A 21,538-nucleotide genomic window follows, 5' to 3' on the forward strand; every position below is an offset into this window, starting at 1 on the left:
CAACTGTAATTAAGATTCTTTTTGTCTTCTTTGCAGCCAATAGTACTGTGGTTGTTTTATTGTTGTTTTTATACTTAATCTATCATAATCAAAATACTTAATCTATGATATGTGTTACGTATGAGCACTGTGCTGTCACTTTACTTTGTGTCCACACTTTGTGTTTATACTGTTGCAATACAATCTTGTTGATTGCTCTATTTTACTTTACATTGTACATCGCTTGGCCTAACTTTTATTACTATATTTGTATTGGTCACATATATTGAGCATGTGTGGACTTCTGCAGTTTTTGTAGAACCCCCTGTAAGATCTCTATCTCTAGAATATTACCCTGAAACAGATGTAAGAATTGTTTGCTCTTTTGAGTACCCAACTGGGCCTCTTCTATACAGCTTGCCTGAAGTGGCATTGGACAGGATGAGATGAACTCTTTATTGAGGGCTGGGTTTCAGAATGTCAGAGGATGCTGTTTCGTTCTGTTCAGTGTGCAGTGTGTGTTTCCTTTGGATTTACCTCAGGGTTTACTCCCCTCGTGTTTTTCACCTTCTACCTCTGCACTCTGTCTGTGTATCAGCACCAGTGCCAGGTTTATATGTGTGTGAGATCAATTCCCAAGATGTGCACCAGTACTTTAAAGCTTAAAGGCTGCAATTGAGATGTTCTCTTATTTGATATAGTCTGTTACAAGGTGGTAACTCGAAATACTTGAATCAATCACGATCAATTGAAATTCTACTGGGTAGCATTTCCTTTAATTTTTTTTAATCTGTGTGTGCCAGTATAGAAGTGGATCCACACTATGTACAAATCAGTTTATGCCCAATCCCAAAAGGAGCAGTTCTTCCAGAACTGCGAAACCATGTCCCCTTTGAAAAGGAGCAGGAGCAACAAAGGCACATATCATATTGTTGGACCTCATCAGTGAGATGTAGCTTAAGACCCTATGCCACAGGAAGCTAAGGGCCCACATCTGGCAATATACATTTAGCTTAAGGAGGCTGTTATATAGCCATCGGTTTAGTTTCTCTGTGCCATTTCAGAAGAAATAATTTTTGCCTCAAACTCAAATGGAGCATTCCACTGTGTAGTGTGATTCAGAGGACTCATTTTGGGCGGATTATGCTCCCATTAAATATATAATAAGTCTGTCTATAGTTATAGACTCTTTCTCTCCAGAAGCTGTCCTTCCATCTTTGATCCTTTAATATGGTTTCATCTGTTTTACCTCGCATGTCTTCTTTAAATCGTTATAATTCAAATATCATTGCACAGTCATACATTTGACTCTTATTATCCATTCCACTTTTTGAGCAGAGAAACAAGTAATGCAAATTAAAACATAGCAAATACTAGCAAACTGTGTGTGCATCTCCATGACATGTATAAAGTGTATGCACTGTTGTAATGCATTTCGTTTTTTTGCACCATTTTGTAAACTAAATCCTAGAATAGAGCTTTTGTCTTACTTCCCAGGTAGTTCTGCCTCATGGAGCCTAACACAGATTCACCAAAACCGATTTTTGAACTCTCTAAAAATTTTAATAGTTACTCATTGTACATCAATAGTGAAATAATTAGATGCCTGATGGTTCTCATGAACCTACCGTGACAGTCGATTTCCCATCAATCATTGCTTTTGCAAACGTTAGTGCCTCAAATGTGGCTGACCGAATATTGTCCACTCTGCCCTCCTGGAAACGACGGATAGAAGCACTTTCATATGTGGGGACCAGTTTTCTGTGGCATCTGCAAGAAATTATATATTTATTTCACAGTCTGTAGTTCTTCAGAGCTCAAGATCCAGACACTGATTAAGTAAACCTAACAGTGTAACCAGAGACAGAGAAAGAGGTGGAAATAATGGGCTTGACAGCTTTTTACTGTTGTGAATATTAAAATATTTATAAAAAGGATGCTCTAAGCAATGCTCTGAGGAAACACTAAGGGTTTTCTTACCTGTAGAAGGTTAACTGGAGCGCCAATTGAATGTATGCATCTGGGCTCATTCTTTGCTTCTTGATAAATTCTTTTCCATAGTTTCTAAATGTGTAAACGGTGAAGTCGAGACTCTTCACTATCCTACAAAATAAATATCAGTGGATGGTGAAACATGTACCCCAGCCAATACAGTTTTTGTATGGAAAGGACAACATACCACACATCACTAATCTTTTTTCACATATACATAGCCATTTACGCAAGGTGCAAGATTGCATTTTTATTAACATGTAATGCATTGCAGATTAAAACAAAGCCATGGTTTTGTTCTTTGTGATGCAATCCATTGCCACAGTTTCAAATTCCACCATGCCTGCACACATCGCCTCATAAATGTTTTTGAAATAAAAAGTATCCCACTCTTTCTTTAGCAAAGGGGTGGCACTGACAAGGGCCGTGAAGTGAATTTGGAGATGGTGGTGCATTTATATCAAAGAGAATGCAAAGTCCATAATGGCAGTTTGATGCACAGTGACTTTTCTTAGATGTATATCATAAGATTTTAAATCCAGTATATAATGAGGACAAGTTACAGACAGCATATGACAGAACACAACTGTAGATGAGATTAGTAACTGGGTTGTTACGCCTAGAACCTAAATACCAGAAAGGGAAAGTATCCACCTGTTGGATGATGGACATTAAGGGTGCAGATGTGGTAGCAGCCAGTTAACTGTAGTACTTTCTCAATGATAGACTGGGAAGCATACAGAAATGCTAACCTACTTCATCGGGTTTCAAGCATGCTTTAGACTGGATTAGGAATCGCAGTAATACGGTACTTCCCTGGGATCCATCTTCTCAGTCCTGTGACACACACACAAGACACCTGAATAGTCTTGCTTTCTTTCCTAACCTAAGATTACATTTAAAAGATCTTTCACTGAGGATGAAAACCAATAATTCTAAGGCTTGGCCTGAGGTGAAAGGAGATAATTCTGCTCAGCCTACTTAAGACAGAACTCTGGAGCGAATTTTAAGCTTCTGTTTCACAGCTATTTCAAGCACCGAATATTTTTGTTATTTATATTCTGACAAACAATCATCCCTGTACCCATTGACTATGGCCCAGGGCTTAACCTTCTGCCATGCCAGGCTCTCCTTTACAGTGCCTGTTGCATTATTTACTGAGTGTAGGGCATGTCCTTGCCTGAGTCATGCACTCAGTGACACCCCTCAGTACCCGCTGGGCACAGATTTTGGTCTTCTTCATTGGATTCCTAGCCCCCTATCAATCTAACCCCAGTACCCGCTGGCAAAGTTCTTCTGCTGTGCTCAGTTAGGGGACATGCTTCTTAGAAATCCAAATGCCATTGAAAGTAACTTGCCCAGCATGCACTAGTGTGGTGCCTGTCTAAGGCTGGTGGTTCGGGCAGAGGCAAACCTGCTATAACACAACACTGGTGAAGCAGAAAAGATATTAGAACATTGAAATATTGAGCAAGCCATTGTAGACAATGGAGTGGCTCTGGGCTTCTACTGGTTGGTTGAAGCCTGGAAATCAACATTCTGCTGCTGTGAACAAAGGCCTCTCTGAGCCCAAGGGAATGTACACTCCCTCGCGCTCCGAGAGGGCTTTGTTTTTACTAATTAGAACATTGGGCTCTCTAGAGAAGGAATGTTCCAATAGCCTTAGAGCCCTCCTAGTGGACTCTATCGGCCACTAAAGGCCTGCTCCCTTGTTAAGACTGCTGTCTAGGTTTTTGTTGTCCTTAAAAGAATCCCAAGCATCTGATGTGATTCAAGCCCATCAACCTTCTAAGGACGTTGCAACACATAAACTGCCCTGTCACTTGACTAGGGAGATTAAACCTTTGCTCCCTCTCCTTAAGCAAGCCTAGGGAGAAGGTAAAGTGGGTGGGGGTTGAAAGTCTATTCCACTGGATCTGCATTTCACACTACCACAGATCTTTCCTTTGTAAAACAAAAAGTAGTAAGGCTGCTCTGCGGGCATTTAGAATCTACACAGGAAGTGTTGTAATAGATTTCTCTACTGTTTGACCGCTACTCAAAGGATGCCAGAAACTGCTGATTGAGATCACAACTGTTTGTGGGTGCTCTTGGCTCTTTAGGGCATAGGTCAATTCCTAAGCATTGTATTCCTGTCCCATTATGTACTGAGGTGCAGGCAGGAGTTTGAACTAAGTGCAAGTTTATTACACCTGTGCACGCTCCTGCACTATTCTTGTATGCAATGAAGCCCAATGAATCATAATAATAAGAACAAAATAAAGATAAGTTCAAGAGGATTTATAGATTTATTACTATAGGTAATGATAATTTGAGGAAATGACATAATTTACAGTTATTAATCATGTGTTGGTATTAGTGACATACTTAGAGGGTCATTAGAACCTGAAGGGCAGCCCGCCTACCCCTCCACCCTCGATGGAGGACCACTCACCAGATTTAGAAAGAAGTCCCGCTTGCCTTCAGGGATCTCTGTGTCTTCACGGGACCAGCCACTGTGTCTGCCATGATGCACTCACTCAGCAATTGTGTTTAAATAACAAACTCCTAAAGTGGGAGTTTGGAATTGAGCATTCGAAATCAATGACCATGCAATGCTGGGGAGGGGGTCTCTTAGCATTTGACGGTCATTAGAGTTATTTCCTGTTTTTGACCCTGAGGACTTTCTCGTTATGGTCGTAAACTGGGAAATTTTGATAGTCCTAAATAGGGTGGACCTTCTGGTGTAGGTTGGAAGATGGACCTGTGGCAGTTGGGTTATAGCTCAACATTTTGTATGGTGGAACCAGCATAGGCTCTGCTGGTGTAAACCTGGCACCGGTCTCTAAAAGAAATAGGCAAATCATGAGCTTAGCAGACGGGCATCCACCATTCTCTAAATATTCACTTAAGCATTTTGATAAACCTTTTGCCAAGTATGCCTCCTCTAACGAAAAAGTCAAAATAAAAGAAACAACTATTTAATATGGAAAACAAATGTGTCGATTAGACCATGTTAATTCCATCCTTTGCCTGGGAAAATTTGTTCGAAGACGAGTCATTAACTGCCAATAGAAACCCAAAAGTTATTGCAGGGTTTCAATTTTTACAACTTAACTACGTTGACTGTCTATGACTGATGCATGAACAGATATATCTACAGAGAGAGTGTTTTGGGAGCTTCCTCTAATTTTAGAACATGAAGCAGCATATAAAACAATGGTATTCATTGACTTAATCAACTTGTTATTAATGTAAGGCCCTCCGGATGAAAGATGGTCACTGATGGCTGTCCATGTGCTTTACTAGCAAATCCTTGCCTCACCTCATGCTCCTGTACAGCCACTGCTGCCACCACTTAAACATCTGCATCGCGACTGCAGAGGACAGCCCTTTTCTTATGTGTATAGTGCTATAGACGTAATAAGAAGACTATTGTCTCCTTCTATTATGTCTGTATTGCTATAGACATGGTAGAAGGACTACATTTTTCAAACCAAATCAATAACACTATGGACATAAAACAAGAATTAACTTATGCTAACACAAATTGTAAATTGATACTTGTATAGCGCACTACTCACCCGCAAGGGTCTCAAGGCGCTGGTACGAATACCGCTGTGGAACCCATCCTGGCTTTCCCTGTGAGGCGTCCACTCCTGGGCACCCCCAAGGTGGAGGCCAGGCATCCTTAGCGTTGTGGGGGCCGTTGTGGAGATTAAGCAAGCTATTGCCCAGAGTTGCAGAGTGGGACTCCATGATTGGAATAGGCACGAGGCGAGAATTATCAGGTCCGTGGAATTTTTGAGCCCAAGACCCGCCGAGGCGGGGAATTGAACCCTGGTCCCGGGCTAGACCTCTGCATCAGGGTCTGCCGCTCTAACCATTAAGCCAGACAGATGTTCTATCGTGTGAAGCATGATGCCAGCAGACCTATGCTGCAAGCTGTGCATGTGAGCCCAGGGCAAATGCAAGAGAAAACTGCCATAGTGGTATAGCAAGACTATTTTGATGATATAACTGTTCCTGTCTCACGTCTTTTAACTCTCCCTGTTTACAGATGAATAGAAAAATAATTAGGACCCGTAGCATTTCCCCTCAGCTTGGATGTACTGTGTTTTAATGTATTTGACTCTGGCAAATACGACCTTATTTTGAAATATATAATCAGTACCCTACGAATTGCCTCAATAACACATACACCTACAAATGCATCTAGACAATGTGAGAGTAATAAAAGTATCTGTGTCTCTTGGATTTTGCCACTGGATTCAAGCTAGCCTGGTTGATGAGGGCTTTTAGCCTTAAACCGGTCCCAGGATGCTTGTTTCCGGTCCATGGAAGACATGGCTTGGCAGTTCGGCTGGACTGTTCCCACGAGACACAGGGTCAAGACTGATTTGCATATAGCTATGTCTGAACTGGGGTGGCGAAGGTAGCTAAAGAAAGATGATGGATTCAACCCAGATCTGTGACTGGGAGTGACTGTCTGAAAAGTTTCTGCGCCCCGCCCATCATCTCCTTGTGTTTGTCTTGGATTTTAGGGGCTACGCACCTCTGTAGCTTCTCTGCTGATGTAGCCAAGTGTCCTTGAATTTCTGGAGAGCATTTCCAACGCAGCCTCCTCGGAGCTGGAAGCTCACTCACCGAATCCGCTCGCACCAACTTCTTGGGGTTTTCTTTCCTTAAAGCAATAAAGTAAAATGGGTTAAGTGAGGCGGACAGTCGTAGTTATCCTTACTTTTTGAGATTCTTGTTTTACAGCATGGTGGGATGCTTTCTGCTCAATGAATGTTGGCAGTTTTTTTATTTACAAAATAATGACAAAACGAAGTGTTTGTGTGTTATTTGTCACATAAGCTTATATTTATTACCTGTTAGGACTTGGTGAGGGCTAGATGAAAGCTAAGTATGCCTTTCTATGTAAACCATAGCATCCTAAGATGGTGCACTTTCATTCACAACTCAGTATAAAATGCATAGATTGTTCAGGACCAAAGAGGAGACAGAGGTATAGTAAGTGACTCCTGGTTACTATCAGATATTTTAGATGGGTATATTGACATTTTCAGGAGATAGTTTATGCCTCTCTTCATTAAAGTATATACATTTTACACCGAGCTCCACTATAGTATCCCCGGGAGAATGTATCTTATGTCAAATACACTTTAATAATCAATTGCACCCCTAACATGCAATCTGCTGAAATTGTATTTAAATTCTGGAGTCAATGTAAAACCAGCATGGACGCTTCCCCAAAGACCTTGACAGTGGGAGTTTGCTGATAACCGCATCAGAACTGTCCTTTCTTCATCAAACCTCTTCACTCCACAGATATCCTAATCAGATAAGTACACTAGTCAGCAAGCTCATGGTAAGACTGGTAACCAAAGGACTACTCACTTTGTATATGGACCTTTTACCAGTAGAGAAATACCTGTAAGTCCATGGTGCTTCTTGATTCATTACCATGTACACGCCCAGATCCCATGTTCTACTTGTGCATACAACATGACCTTCTGTGGACCAGCAGTAAGTCTATACTGCTATTTTATAAAGAAACAACCACAACGGTTTCAATCCTAAACTGGCATGGAAGACTACTTTCCTATCTGTTATACTAATGTTGATGGGAAGGCCTTGTGCTAAGTTAATTGGAACTCACTAGAATCCTCTCCATTCAAATCCTCACAACTGAGCCCAAGGTCCTCCTATTTTAAGAGCTTCAGCTAAGTAAAGTAAATGATTTACATACCCTCTTTTTGGCTGTTGAATTCATGGCTGGTTTGTTGGAATGTTAGTGATCAAGTAAAAGAAATCCCTTTTTAGGACCATTGATTAGCCAAGTAAATTCCATTTTGCACTAAGGGCCAGATTTATGAAGCTGTGACGCAGCAAGACGCCGCTGCGTGTCACACGGGGAGTGTGCGAATGCTCCATATCCCCTAAGATATGGCATATTCCTGCTCTCTCCGTTTGCCGGCACACACAATGCATCCAAGCACCAAAGCAGGCACCCTTGCACAAAACAATCCTTAGAGGCTTTTTCCTCTTTCTATGTGTGCTGAACAATGAAGCACACTCGTAGAAGAAAGAAAAGAACGAGGAAAATTTAAAGTGTTATCTCCTTGTTGCACCTTCCCTATGTTTCTATTGCATTCCCAGGTTTACTACTTGTAGTATATCTGGAAATGCTGCAAAATCCATGGGTGTGTGTGTAGGAACACCCACGCTGTATCCAGGGAATGACTTCCCAGGGCAGAGAGCTGAGCTACGTTGCTCCATAATTACTTTGGCCACGCAGATCCACTCAAGAGGGCTCTCTGTGTCATAGAAAATCTGACTTAAGTTTGTGTTACCCTAGCATCGCATGGCAACGCAATCCTATTGGAAATCTGGCCCGAAATGAGGGCGGGATATTGGCCACAATTGGATAAGAAGCAGTTATTTTAGTGGGAGGCTGCAGCTTTTCACATACAACAGAGAGCATGTAACTCTTGCCCTTACAACAGATAAGGAATCGCATTGAGTCAAGGACATGACAAGATGATTTGCTAAGAAAGCAGTAAACAGGCTGAATGTATGCACCTTTGACTTTGAAACACTCACATGTACTTCAGCAGATGCTCGGTACACTGGACTAGGACAATCCCATCAAAAGGAGAGTGCTCGCACACCGTTCCGCAAACACCATCCCTCCCCACAACAAACTGAAAATAGAAATAGAAAACACATTTAAAAATGATAGCTACACCCTCAGAAAGGCATTAGGAAACATAAATAAATAAGGTTCAAACACTATAACCATCATCATAATTTGTTTAAAGGAGCTAGACACGGCTTTTAAAAAGGCTAATTTACAATGGCATTTTTGGAATTTTAGGTGTCCATATTTTATTCAGTGCTCTTTTTACTGGAGATTTTGAATTTCTTGTTTTCGGTGAGGCATAATGTGTGTATATATATATAATATGTTTTTTTTTATAATAACACATTTCTTTTCTTTGAAGATATCTCAAGACCGCCTCTTGGAACATCATGTGTATTCATTTTAACACCCAATCTTTATTTTACAGATAATATTATTTATTTTATATAATACAAAAACAATAAAGAAAATGAAATAAATACCAAGCCACCTTTCAAATAGGAAGGTGGTGTTGACTGACTGCCTGATCAAACATCATCCACGCATGTCGCTTTGTAAGTCAAATTTTAGGTGTGAATTCTTAAATATTTACCAGCTTTTTCCAGTCGACCTGGCTCATGTTGGCCAGCGATTATACTATGAAATTTCAACACACATAATTATTACAACTCAGTACCATAAGCCCTTGCAATGACAACAATGGGCAGTTTACAACAGGGTCATAGCTTGCTCTATTTTCTGATCTCCTGGGAAAAAAGAAGAGTACTGCAAATGGGAGATTTGGTGTAGAGACAGACTGGACCAAGAAACTTTGACCCAGAAAACAAAACATTACTTGACTAGTGTTATTTTAAGTTTTTGGTAGAAAGCTAAGGCATTGCGTAGTATAAGAACCTTTTACCACTAAGCCAGGTTTGTGGAAGTGGTAGTATGTGACAAGAAAGTTTGTGCATATTTGTTTTGTGATATCATGTTGTGGTGTTGATTTGGTGTGTGCTGTTGTGCATTTTTAAACATCTTATTGATTTTTTTGTAACTAGTGTTGACATTATTTCTACACATCAGAAAACCAATGCCACACAAATGCACCCCTTCTCATAAAAATATGTAATTTCTAGCAGCTGGCAATTCCATTTATTTTCTTTCAGGCCCAATTGTATACCATTCCTTGGAATGTATGCATCCTCTTTGTTGGACAATGATCCTCTCTGAAGGGTCCCCCAAAGTTTTGCTTTCCTTCCATGTTTCTAACTTTTTTGTTGGCCTTAGGACTTTGAGTATTTTGCCACTGCTGACCAGTGCTATTTAGTTTACTTATAAGTCCCTTGTAAAGTTGTATACCATATACCCAAAAACTGTAATGTAAATGCAACTGGAGATCCAGAAGCACTGGTTGTGCCACCCACACACGTGGCCTTTCAAACCTGTCTCAGGCCTGCCATTGCAAGGCCTGTGTGTGCAGTTTACTGCCTCTTTGACTTGCCATTTAAAACCACTTGTCAAGCCTTAAACACCCCTTTTATTACACATACGTCACCCCTAAGGTAGCCTCTAAGTAGCCCTCAGGGCAGGGTGGTGTGTAACTAAAAGATAGGATATGTACTTTTCAGGTTTTATATGTTCTGGTAGTGACAAACCGCTAAATTCGTTTTTCACTACAATGAGGCCTACACCACTCATAGGCTAGTATTGGGAATTCCTTACAACACTTTAAACTTGTAATTCCTGATCAGAAAGGAGTAGCTGCATCATGTTTTTATATCTTTGGAATGGTAATGATAAATCATCTTTAATGGTGTAGTTGGATTTACCATTACTATTTTAGAAATGCCACTTTTAGAATGTGGACATTATCTGCTCTTACTACTCTGTGTACCTTGCAGCCTGTCTCCAATAAAAGTCTGGGGTGGATGACACCTAAACTTTGCGAATTCCTTTCAGACAGCCACAAACACAGGAAGTGTGAGTGTGACAGAGAACTAATCTGTATCCATCAGCATTCTGATAGCTCTTCCTGGGCAGGAAGAGAAGGTGGCCCCTGCCTCCTTTATGGCCCATTTCAGCTTTTCGCCCCCACCAAGCACTGAGAATATCGACCATGCAGCAACAGCCTTTGAGGCAGCAATCACACTGACCTTAAATACCATTGCACCTTTGTCCAGGGTTAAGTTTAAGCCAAAGCTATTGCCCTGGTTTACCAAATTACTAAAAACTGAAAAACATTCCGGGAGAATAGTTGAACGCAAATGGAGAAAAACCAAAAGCACTGAAGATCGTCACCTAGAAAATATCAAGCTAGCCAAAAAACTATTCTTTATAAACAGGATCGATAAAGCTGCCAACTCTAACAAGGAACTCTATAAAATACTAAAGGCATTTACTAATCCTTCTCCCTGTCAGCCCAGCAATACATCTTCACAAGAATCGGTAGACATGTTGTCCACTTTTTTTGAGGAAAAGATCAATATTATTCATAGTTCCTTTCCACATCATGATATTAACATGTCTAACAATTATCCTAACATCAATCTTAAACCTAACATCCCCCTTTTGAAAGAGTTCACTGCATTTATCTTAGATGAAGTTTCAACTGCCTTGTTTAAAATTAAGTTGGGTTCCCCAGTAGACTCGATTTCACCTAGTCTTTTTTCTATCCTGGCCCCCTTACTCCTCAAGAACCTCACCGATCTATTTAACATGTCTTTAGCCCAAGCAACAGTCCGTGTCAGATGAAAAGCAGTAAAGGTTAAACCTATTTTGAAAAAACATTCTCCAGATCCTAAGGCACATTGTAACTATCGCCCAATTGCTCTGCCTCCTTAATTCGGAAAGGTACTCGAGTGCCTGGTCAACAAGCAGCTCACCACCCACTTGGAGACCCATGGATTGTTGGATCCTTTGCAATCAGGGTTTAGGGCTGCCCATAGCACTAAAACCTTGCTGGTGGAGGTTGATGACAATATAAGACTTGCCCAGTACAACGGATAGTCAGCAATGTTTATCCTGTTGGACTTGTCCGCGGATTTCGACACCATCTCCCACAGTATTTTAGAACAACGGCTCTGGGGGATGGGTGTCAGGGGATCAGTTCTAGACTGGCTTCGAAATTATCTAACTGATCGAACTTCTGCCAGACAAGTGGGCACCCTGATCTCCTGTAGTCGGCTAGTAAAAATGGGAGTCCCCCAGGGATCCATTCTAGGTCCCATGCTTTTCAATCTTTAAGTGACACCTTTGGCCAAAGTGATCAAGTCCTATGTGTTTAAAGTGGTGTTGTATGCAGACAACACCCAGTTTCTGATAACTCTTGGCCCCAATGCTACCGCCACGAGGTTCCGATTCAAAAATTGTATGAACCACATTGATAATTTGATGCATATTAACCATCTCCAACTCAATGCTAGTAAGACAGAGGTCATCCTCTTTGGTAAGGCACTCAAATTTTGGTCAAACGACTGGTGGCCCAGAGCCTTGGTCCCAGTCCAACTCCTAAGCCTATGGTGCAGAACCTTGGAGTAAGGATTGATAACCAGTCATCCATGAAAAATCACACAAATCACATAACTGGTAACTGCTACGGATTAATGCGTAGCTTATGTATAATATTTCAATAGATTCCAATCGAATCAAGGAAGCCGCTGGTCCAGGAACTAATCAGAAGTCTGCTCGACTATGGAAATGCCCTACTGGCATCCATTAATGAGGAGCTCTATTCCAGACTTCAAGACCTGCAGAATACTGCTGCTAGGCTGGTACGAAACCTCCCTTTGAGATCCCCTTCTGCATTCAGTCTGAAGACCCTCCACTGGCTCCCCATCAGGAAACAAATTTGTTTCAAAGCCCTCTGCCTGGTAGACAAGAACATGTATGGGACTGGGCCAAGCTACTTTGCCCAAGAAACTCAGTTGGTATCAGCCTAATTGGACACTAAGGTGAAGTACCAAATTTCTCCTTACCCCTAGTGGGATCTGCACCGCCAGGAATGGCGGTAGATCCTTTTCCCACCTGGCTCCTGCTTTTTGGAATGAGCTTCCATTACAGCTCCGCAATATCACATGCCACAAGCTGTTCCACAGGGAATTAAAAACCTGGCTTTTTGATCATCTATAATGACCCTCTCTGTTTCAGTTGGCTTTCAGCCCTTTAAAGGAGTTTTTGCTAGCGCCATTAGACCCATGGGTGATATGTGCGCTCAATAAATAGCTTTGACTTGACGGGCTTGGCTTTACTTGACTAACAAATCTAAATAGGCAGTGTCCTGTTTCCCCCACAAAGGGCTGATTGACACCTACTGGTAGTCTGGAAACAGGGCTGGGAAGAAAGGGCAGCATTTTCAAAATGCCGAAGCATTTCCCCGACAGCCCAATGATCTGGGGTCTGAACGAAAGGCCGCCATCGAACAGAACGCCAAGATTTTTGGCTTTTGAAGAGGCATCGTCAGGAGGAAACATGTCCAGAGGCCACCATGTCTTCCAACTGGGATCAGGCGGACATCCAAAGAAAAGCAACTCCGATTTATCGGAGTTGCATTTCAGACTGTGCCGCTGAAACCAGTCAAAAACAGCGCCCAGGCATTCTTTGATCCGACTACCATCAAAGGCCTCACCCTTATTACACGTAAAAAGGAGCTGGGTGTCGTCAGCATAAGATACGATCCGGGCACCAAAGGATTCCGCCACCGCCGCCAGAGGGGCCATATAGATATTAAAGAGGGTGGGGCTCAGGATAGACCCCTGAGGAACCCCCACCTTCAGCGGCGGGATTTCGGCGGAGAACGGAGGTGCCCAGACCACTTGTCGGCGGCCGGTCAGAAATGACTTAAACCAGTTCCACACCGTCCCACGAAAGCCGATCTCCCAGAGTCCTAAAAGGAGACCGTTGTGGGGAACTGTGTCGAAAGCCGCCGACAAATCCAACATGACCAAAATAGCCTTACCCCCAGAGTCAAGAGTCTCTCTGATGGCATCGGTGATCTCGAGAAGGGATGTCTCCGTGCTAAGATTAGCACGGAAGCCCGATTGAGAATCATGCAAGATGTTATTGCTCTCGATAAAGCTGGAGATGGAGAGATGCACGTGCTTCTCAGTCACCTTTGCCAGAGCAGGGAGAAGGGAGATCGGCCTATAATTGGCATGGATAAGGGGATCCAGAGTGGGCTTCTTAAACAGCGGCAAGATCAGGGAATGCTTCCAGGCCTGAGGTACCTCTCCCGTGATCAGGGAGGAATTAAGCAGCGGATTAAGCAAGGTGTTAACTGCAGGCGCTCCTCTCCCCAGGCATTTCGCTGGACAAGGATCGAGTGGTGAGCCGGATTTAAGCCGAGACAGGAGATCAAGAGAAGCAGCAGAAGACATGGGAGGAAAAACGGAGAGAAAAGTACCTTTCCCTTCCAATGAAAAGGGTAAAGTGGTCAGGTGGCTAGCAGCTGAAATAGGGCTGGCATAGGGGAAAGAATCCTGAATGGATTTAATTTTATTTATGAAAAAATCACCAAGCTGGCTGATCGAAGCTTCGGTGTGAGACTGGGAGGGCGTACTCAAAGAAGGGGAGGAGAACTCTTTTACTATCCTAAAGATTGCTTTACTCATGTTTTCAGCTTCATCAATTCTACGCTCCAGGTATACTTTTTTCCATCCATAATATGTTTATGATAAAGCCTAATAGCATCCCTATATTTTACTTTATCACCAGCCTCAACTTTGGATTTACCCCCACCAGCGCAACATCAAACACCCCCTAAGTGCTATTTGCTTCTAAGCACTACTTTTTGATTTCTTCTTTAAAAATTCATAATTCCAGTTCTACTTATTACATTTTTGTTGTTGTGGACTTGTTTTACTCATTAAAATATAATCTATTTTTTAAACCTGTGTGGAGTTTTTGTGATGTGTTTTTATTGTGTGTATTTAATTTAATTTAAAAGAATTTGTAAAGCGCACATATACCATGCGGTTTCTTGGCGCTGAAGGATGCTAATACCTAGGGCAGGAGGGCGGGTGCCTAGGGCAAAAAGGCTTGCTGAAAAAGAAAAGTCTTAAGGGCTCTACGAAACTCCATGTAGGAGGTAGCCGATCTCATGGCGAGTGGAAGTGTGTTCCAAAATAAAGGGATCAGGACAGAAAATTTTGAGCCTCCCATTCTGCGTTTCTTAAAGCGAGGAACTGAGAGAAGTCATTTAGAAGAGGAGCGCAGCTCTCTGGTAGGATGATAGGCCTGGATTGCAGAGGAGATGAAGGCAGGGGCCGTCCCTGCGCAGGCTTGAAAAGTCATGCAGCCCATCTTAAAGAGAGCCCGCTCTTTAATAGGTAGCCTATGTAGTGCTTTAAGTAAAAGGGTGGCATGATGGAATTTGGGTAGGCCATAGATCAAGCGGGCAGCCTGATTCTGCACTAGCTGGAGGCGTTGAAGGGCATAAGCGGGAACACCGTTATACACGATGTTTCCGTAGTCCAGCCACGATAAAACTATTGCCATAAGAATCAGTTTAAGGGCCGGGAGAGAAAAGAACCTAGAGATCTTCCGGACAGTGCGAAGGATAAAGAAACAGGAAGAAACAACAGAACTAATCTGGGAGTGAAGTGTAAGATGTTGATTTAATGTAATACCTAGTGTTTTGACCGAGACTGAGGGGGTGGGAGGGGGACCGAGAGAGGAGGGCCAAAAAGAAGGGGACCAGGGGCTGCCGCTGCCAACGGTCAAAACTAACTCAGTCTTATCCCCGTTGAGTTTAAGTTGGCTATGATTCATCCAATCCCGGATAAACAACATGACTGATTGGAAACTGCGGATACCAACTGATGAGGAGGAAAGATTAAAGACAAGCTGGAGATCATCGGCGTAGTTATACACCGTGACCTCTATCTGTTGTAGTGCAAAAATAAGAGGGAAGAAATACAAATTAAACAATAAAGGGGAAGAGAGGACCCTTGGGGAACCCCGCACTGCACTTTACAGGGGCGAGCAGAAAAGTCAGCCAGATGGACGGCCTGGGTTCGATCGCTCAGGAAGGAGCCAAGCCAGGCCAAAATCGAGCCCCCGACGCCCGCTGCCCTGACACGGGACGAAATAATTGAATGGTCAACAGTGTCAAAGGCAGCAGACAGATCTAAAAGGACAAGGGCCTGGGGGTGTTTGTGCCCAATCCCTCCCTGAGGTGGTCCAGGACGGAGATGACGACCTTCTCGGTCGAATGTCGAGGGCGAAAGCCGGTCTGGCAAGAAGCAAGATACCCACTGTCTTCCGCAAAGGAGCTAAGTGCCTGGGCGACGTAGGACTCAAGGATCTTGCCCAGAAAAGGAAGGAGGTAAATTGGCCGATAATTTGCGGGAAGGGAAGGGTCGGCCCCAGGCTTCTTTAAAATGGGGATGATGGTGGCCGGTTTATGAGGAGTAGGGACTATGCCTAGTCTAAGGGAATCATTCATAAAGGTAAAAGGGGGCAAAAATGAATCAGAGAAAATTTTTCTTAGGACGTGAGCTGGACAAATATCAGCAGGGGATCCTGACTTAACACGAGCCAGGAGAGGGAGAAGGGTTTCTTGAGTCAATGGCTGTACATGGGTAAGGGTGGACCAATTGGGGGAGGCTGGGGATCACAAAAGGAAGGAGACGGAGGGGGTATATTGGCCTTAATCAGTGAGACTTTCTCAATGAAACATTTGTTGAGAGAGTCGCACAAAAGCTGAGAAGGGGGGGGTTTTAAGGGATATCCTATCAGAGGAAGCCAGCTCCCGTACAGTGGCAAAGATTTCTCTTGGCTGGTTCTCTGTGGCAAGGATCTTCCCCGAGAAGTACTCGGTCTTGGCATGGAGGATGTCCTTTTTATATTCGTTAAGAACCACTATGTAGCGCGCTTTAAGAGTGGGACAATAGGCACGCCTCCAAGCGCGCTCTGCTTGGCGCACCTCTAATTTTTTTCCTTAAGGCCAGGGGAGAACCACTTGTTGGCATCATGGGCCCGTCTGACCGTGACGCGCTTCATGGGGGCCACTTGGTCACAAGTCATCGAGAGCCAATTGTTGAGCGTGGCTACTTGAGGCAGAGGGGCAAGGCCAGTTAGATCCGGGCACGAAGTTGACAAAGAGGCACAGAGGAAAGGGATATCTACTTTACTCCAGTTTCTAGCCCAGATATTTCTGGGGAAGGAAGTTTTTTTTTCTAGGCTGAGGTCTAAGAAAAAGGAAATCAAAAAATGGTCAGACCATGCACACGGAATGATGGAAGGGGCGGTGATCGGGACATTAATAGTCCAGATTTGATCCAGGGTGTGGCCATGAGTGGGTAGAGGTGTGGACCTATGAGACAAAATTAAGGCTTAGTAAAAGGTGAGAGAAGTCTCTAGACAGGGCGCTCTCTGCCGGGTCGTTAGGCCAAAAATCAAAATCCCCTAAAACTAGGACCGATGCGTTGTTGACTACCAATGTGGCCAGTATGTCTTGAAAGGCAGGAATAAAGCTGGGGATAGGCTGGGGTGGGCGATAGACCAACACACACGTGATAGGAGCCTGAAAGGAAGCAGAGCGCGCAACTAGGCAGTCAACTGCTAACATGGGAGGGGAAGGGAGGACCTGGAAATGAAGTCCAGCTCGAGCAATCAGAGCCACCCCCCCTCCCGTCTTCCCCTCGGGCCTGTCGGCCCGGAGGACAAAGTGGGGGGGGGGGGGGGGGGGGGGGGTGTGAAGAGCTGCCAGCATGTTCGGTAAAGAGTCTGACCGAAACCAGGTTTCTGTTAAAAACAGAAGATCCGGCTAGTAGGAGTCCAGAAAGTTGTATAAATTCAATTGATGTTTTACCGCTGACCTGGTATTCAGAAGGAAGGCCGAAATGGTAGAAGGGGGGATGGAACTGGACAGGGAAAGGGGTTGGGAAGGGAAAGCGGGGAGGAAGACGGGGAAATCAGAGTAACAGGAAGGGAGGGAGAGGGCGTAGCACGGGCCACACCAAGTTCCTTAACCCGTGTGAGAGTGGCGGGGTGGAGTGGCCAAGAATCCTGATACAAACAGAGTTGTGTGGCAGAATAGAAGAGGGGACGGGCATAGTAAGATGCCCCTTGCCTCGGCCGGCCGCGGACGGGCGCAGACGGGCTTAACTTAGGCGCAACTTCGGCGTGCCTTCGTCGCGTGCGCATGGGGCTGGCCTTAAATGGGGTCTCGAGCGCGATGCAGGAGCGCAGACCCAGCCTAGACTGCCCTCCCAAGATGGCGGACTGCTGACCCCGTCAGCGCTCCGAGTAGTGGCGCACTGCCGATCCGGACCAGGGTGTGTATGTGTGTTGCACAAATACTTTACACATTACTTCTTTGACTGCTCCTTGCCAAGTTGCCAGAGGGTGAGCACAGGTAATCCTTTAGTCACCAGCAAACTCCTAACACCGCTTCTCCCTCGCAGGATACGGAAACAGAGCACGGACCACAAAGCTGTAAAAATGCCTCAGTTTATTTCAGGTTCAGCTTACAAACAAACGCAGGCAGCCATGACGCGTTTCGTCCCTGCCAGGGGGACTTGATCACATGACGCCATTCTACCAATGGTATTCCTTTATATAATCACTCCCTTTTCTTCTTTCTGTTTTTTTCATTTTATCAAGTAACTTTGTTTTCATTAGTTTAAACACAAGCAGTTGATTGAGTTTAAAGTGCAAATATATCGTGCTAAACACAGTCCAGTAGTTACAAAAACCTTTGTGAAAAGAAGTAAAACTGATTTACCAGTATCTGATGATTATTGACATCAACCATTACTGTCAAATACGAAAAGGAAAAAGGATAATTGCAGCCTAAATGCGCCTTCTTTCCATTTTTAACTTACACTATCTCAATACAGAGAAAGGCTGACGTAAGGATGAACATCATTGCACACACACATATATATATATAAAAATATGGATTTTTGAAAGTCTATCCAACATGATTGCTTGTTAAATACATATCAGTATAAATGCTTAGCAGCATAGATGTACATATTATTTTAAAAACATCCTTTCTACAAACTATATACATACACCAGTATAAATAATAAATATTAAATACACCAAGAATAAATAGATAAATGCATAAATAAATATCCAGAGATACATCCCCTGCATGATAAGTACCAGATCTTTATACCTGTCTGTTTGTGCCTCATGTTGGAAGGTATGTTTTCAAAAGGAATGTCCAACTCCTATACATCTACTACCGGTAAGATATATAGAGACCCCAACTATGAGATCTCTGGCAGGGTTTTTAAAGGACTGGACTATCTTGTGCAAAAGTGCATGTGCAAACCGCTAGTTTATATATTTTTGTTTTCTAACCTTTTGTTAAAAAATAAATATTACTTTATTTGTTACAAAACCGTGAAAAGTGCACAGTGTATAGTGCAATAAATGGTAAAAGGTAGTTAAAAAGAAAATGTAAATACAGAGAGGGGGATTGGCAGCCAAGCTACTAATAATTGGATAAATCCACATATGTCACCCTCAATGACAGAATCAATCATCTGGCTAAATATAAGATCTAAATGAACTGTTATTCTCAGTGGAGCACTTCTAAAAGCTCCTCAAAATATTCACTAACAAGAAATCTAGTTCTCCAATTTAGGATTACATGATGACACTGAACCCCAGTAATTATAGACTAGCGAACTGTTAAGGCCATTGGGGTGCTTCCTGTCTAGATTAAGAATGTAATTCATCTCCAATAGTCTAAGGTTCCTCTCCCTGTCACCTCCTTGTTTGTTTTTGGGGACAGAGTCAATGAGATAATATTTGAGATCCTTAGGATCACCATCATGGGGATCATGGAAATGTCTAGCCACTGGGTATGCCTGGTCATGGTTCTTAATGGCTCGAATGTGTTGGAGTACCTTCTTATGTCCAGGTAAGATGGTACTAAATATGTATGTTAGACCACAAGGGCACTCCAACACATAGACCACATGATCAGTCTTACAATTAAGACTTTTGGTGATTTCTTTTTTGTTTCCCCCAAATGGTGTGGAAAATTCAGTGGTGTTGACACCATGTTGGTAGGCTTTACACACCTTACATTTGTAAAACCCCTTACGTTGCGCAAGCCAAGAGCCCTTGGCTTGTTGTCCACATGGGTCACTGTCCATGAGGACATCCTTCATTGATGCTCCCCTTCTATAAGTAATTATAGGATTTTTCGGGACAGTTATACCTATCAAGGGGTCCTGTCTTCTGGAATGCCAGTTCTTTTTTAACCTTATTGCTGCTAGGGAGATTTTCCTCCTGTGCTGGAACTCCTTATTTCCCATTGCTCATGACGAGCTCAGCTCGTCATGAGCACAGGAGCAGTGTACTGCATGATGAGCTGAGCTCGTCATGAGCAGGGAAGGGGTTAATAATCTTCCTGACGGCTAGGTGCTCTTTGTTATAGTCCAAAATGAACCTAAATGTATTGGAAACCACAGTTTTAGATATCGCCGTCTTTCTGGTTGCCACGAGGGTTTCCCTATCTACTGAATTACATTTGGAAAGGGCTCTTTTAAGGCATGAATTACTGTATCCTCTTTCCCCAAACCTGGATAGGCAATCACCTTGCGCTACTTGTAGCCTCTCCTCATTGCTGCAAATTCTTTTTATGCGCAAAAGTTCCCCGTAGAGTAGTCCTTTAGTGTGTATATAGCTTACCCTGACTCTAATGGTGGTTCATGCTTGTACAGGGTGCATACCTCTGCCAAACAGACATTTCAGTTCTAACACTGTTCATATCAATTTTTGTCTAACACCTTCCTTTTTTTTTAGCTTTCTTCCTCTTCTCAAAATAGTTCTCTGCGTTCCTGCCATTGTCACCATATCTTTCCAATATTCTAGGGACAACACCATTCTTTTAAATATCTCTTTTTGCATACATCATGATCGAATTACAGAAAATACGTTTATATCTAGGTAGAGTTAGGTTGTTCCATATGCCAAGCTCTGCCAGTTAATGGGCAATTTCAAAATGTTGTTTCAATGGTTCTCCGGATCGTTTTTTTTTATTCTATTCAAGAATCTCTGCATATGGGGGCGAATCCCATTGCATGTATAAAATATTACGAATCTAGATGCAACCCTGGTCTCCTTCACTCATATTACATTTAAGCAGCCACACCAAGGTTATCAGTGTCCCATACATGAAGGATATGCCATGTTTGATAGTGGGGCAGAGAACACTCAATATTCCAGTGGGGATTCATCCTTTATCTTTGTATGTGTAAATCATATTTTTCACTGCATGAGAGGTATCAAGAGTCCTGTGATTTGGACAGTTTGTATTCTCCCTTCAAGGCCATGAATGGTTTGGGCCCCCTGATCCCCAGATATTACGCAGCTTTGAGATACCAATTAGGTCCCACTTCTGGAAGCGTCCAGGCTCTGCAGCTCACTTATCATTCCTGATTTCCATTGTGTCATTTCTATTTTCCCACCCAATTTTACGATTTTCTATTTGCCAGATTCTAACCACTGTTTTTGTGCATACATTGGTTATTCCTCTTGTACATAGCCTCCAAGTGTCATTTCTTTCTCACTGTTTTCCTGTCAGCCATCATCAACAATTCCCGTTGGGTGCTGAATGCCCAGTTTCTAAAGACAGATGCTGAGATGCCCAGTAGTAATTTCGGAGGCCAGGAAGAGTGACTCCTCCAACATAAGCACCGCTACACATTGTGGTCAAGGCTGTATTCTGGACATTTGTCTTGTACTAGGTCCTGGCGAAATGTGTATTACGCTGGCATAATTAATGTAATTTCTTTTACTCTTGTTACATGAAATTCTAGGAAGTATGCTATTATGTCAATATGCTTCGTTTGTGGCAAAAATATAACACAAGTGCGCCATTTACAGTAAAGATTTACTGTGAATGCATGGAAACAATGCAAATGGCAGAGCTTGAGCAGCTGCTTTTGTAATTGTAATTTATATTTATATAGCGCATTATCACCAACGGTCTCT

General features: G+C 43.0%; 1 protein-coding gene across 1 annotated transcript in view; it reads right to left on the reverse strand.

Annotated features, from left to right (window-relative positions):
* CHAT (choline O-acetyltransferase) overlaps positions 1-21,538 on the reverse strand; it is a 521,284-nt gene that overhangs the window by 162,273 nt on the left and 337,473 nt on the right. The window contains exons 8-11 of the mRNA XM_086920150.1: positions 8,560-8,660; positions 6,506-6,634; positions 1,960-2,082; positions 1,608-1,749 (exon numbers count right to left, since the gene is read on the reverse strand). Of these exons, the coding sequence (XP_086776276.1) occupies positions 1,608-1,749; positions 1,960-2,082; positions 6,506-6,634; positions 8,560-8,660 (495 nt within the window). The remainder of the gene's footprint in view (positions 1-1,607; positions 1,750-1,959; positions 2,083-6,505; positions 6,635-8,559; positions 8,661-21,538) is intronic.

Source organism: Lissotriton vulgaris, chromosome 5 (assembly GCF_964263255.1).
Source record: "Lissotriton vulgaris chromosome 5, aLisVul1.2, whole genome shotgun sequence".
NCBI classification, from domain to species: Eukaryota; Metazoa; Chordata; class Amphibia; order Caudata; family Salamandridae; genus Lissotriton; species Lissotriton vulgaris.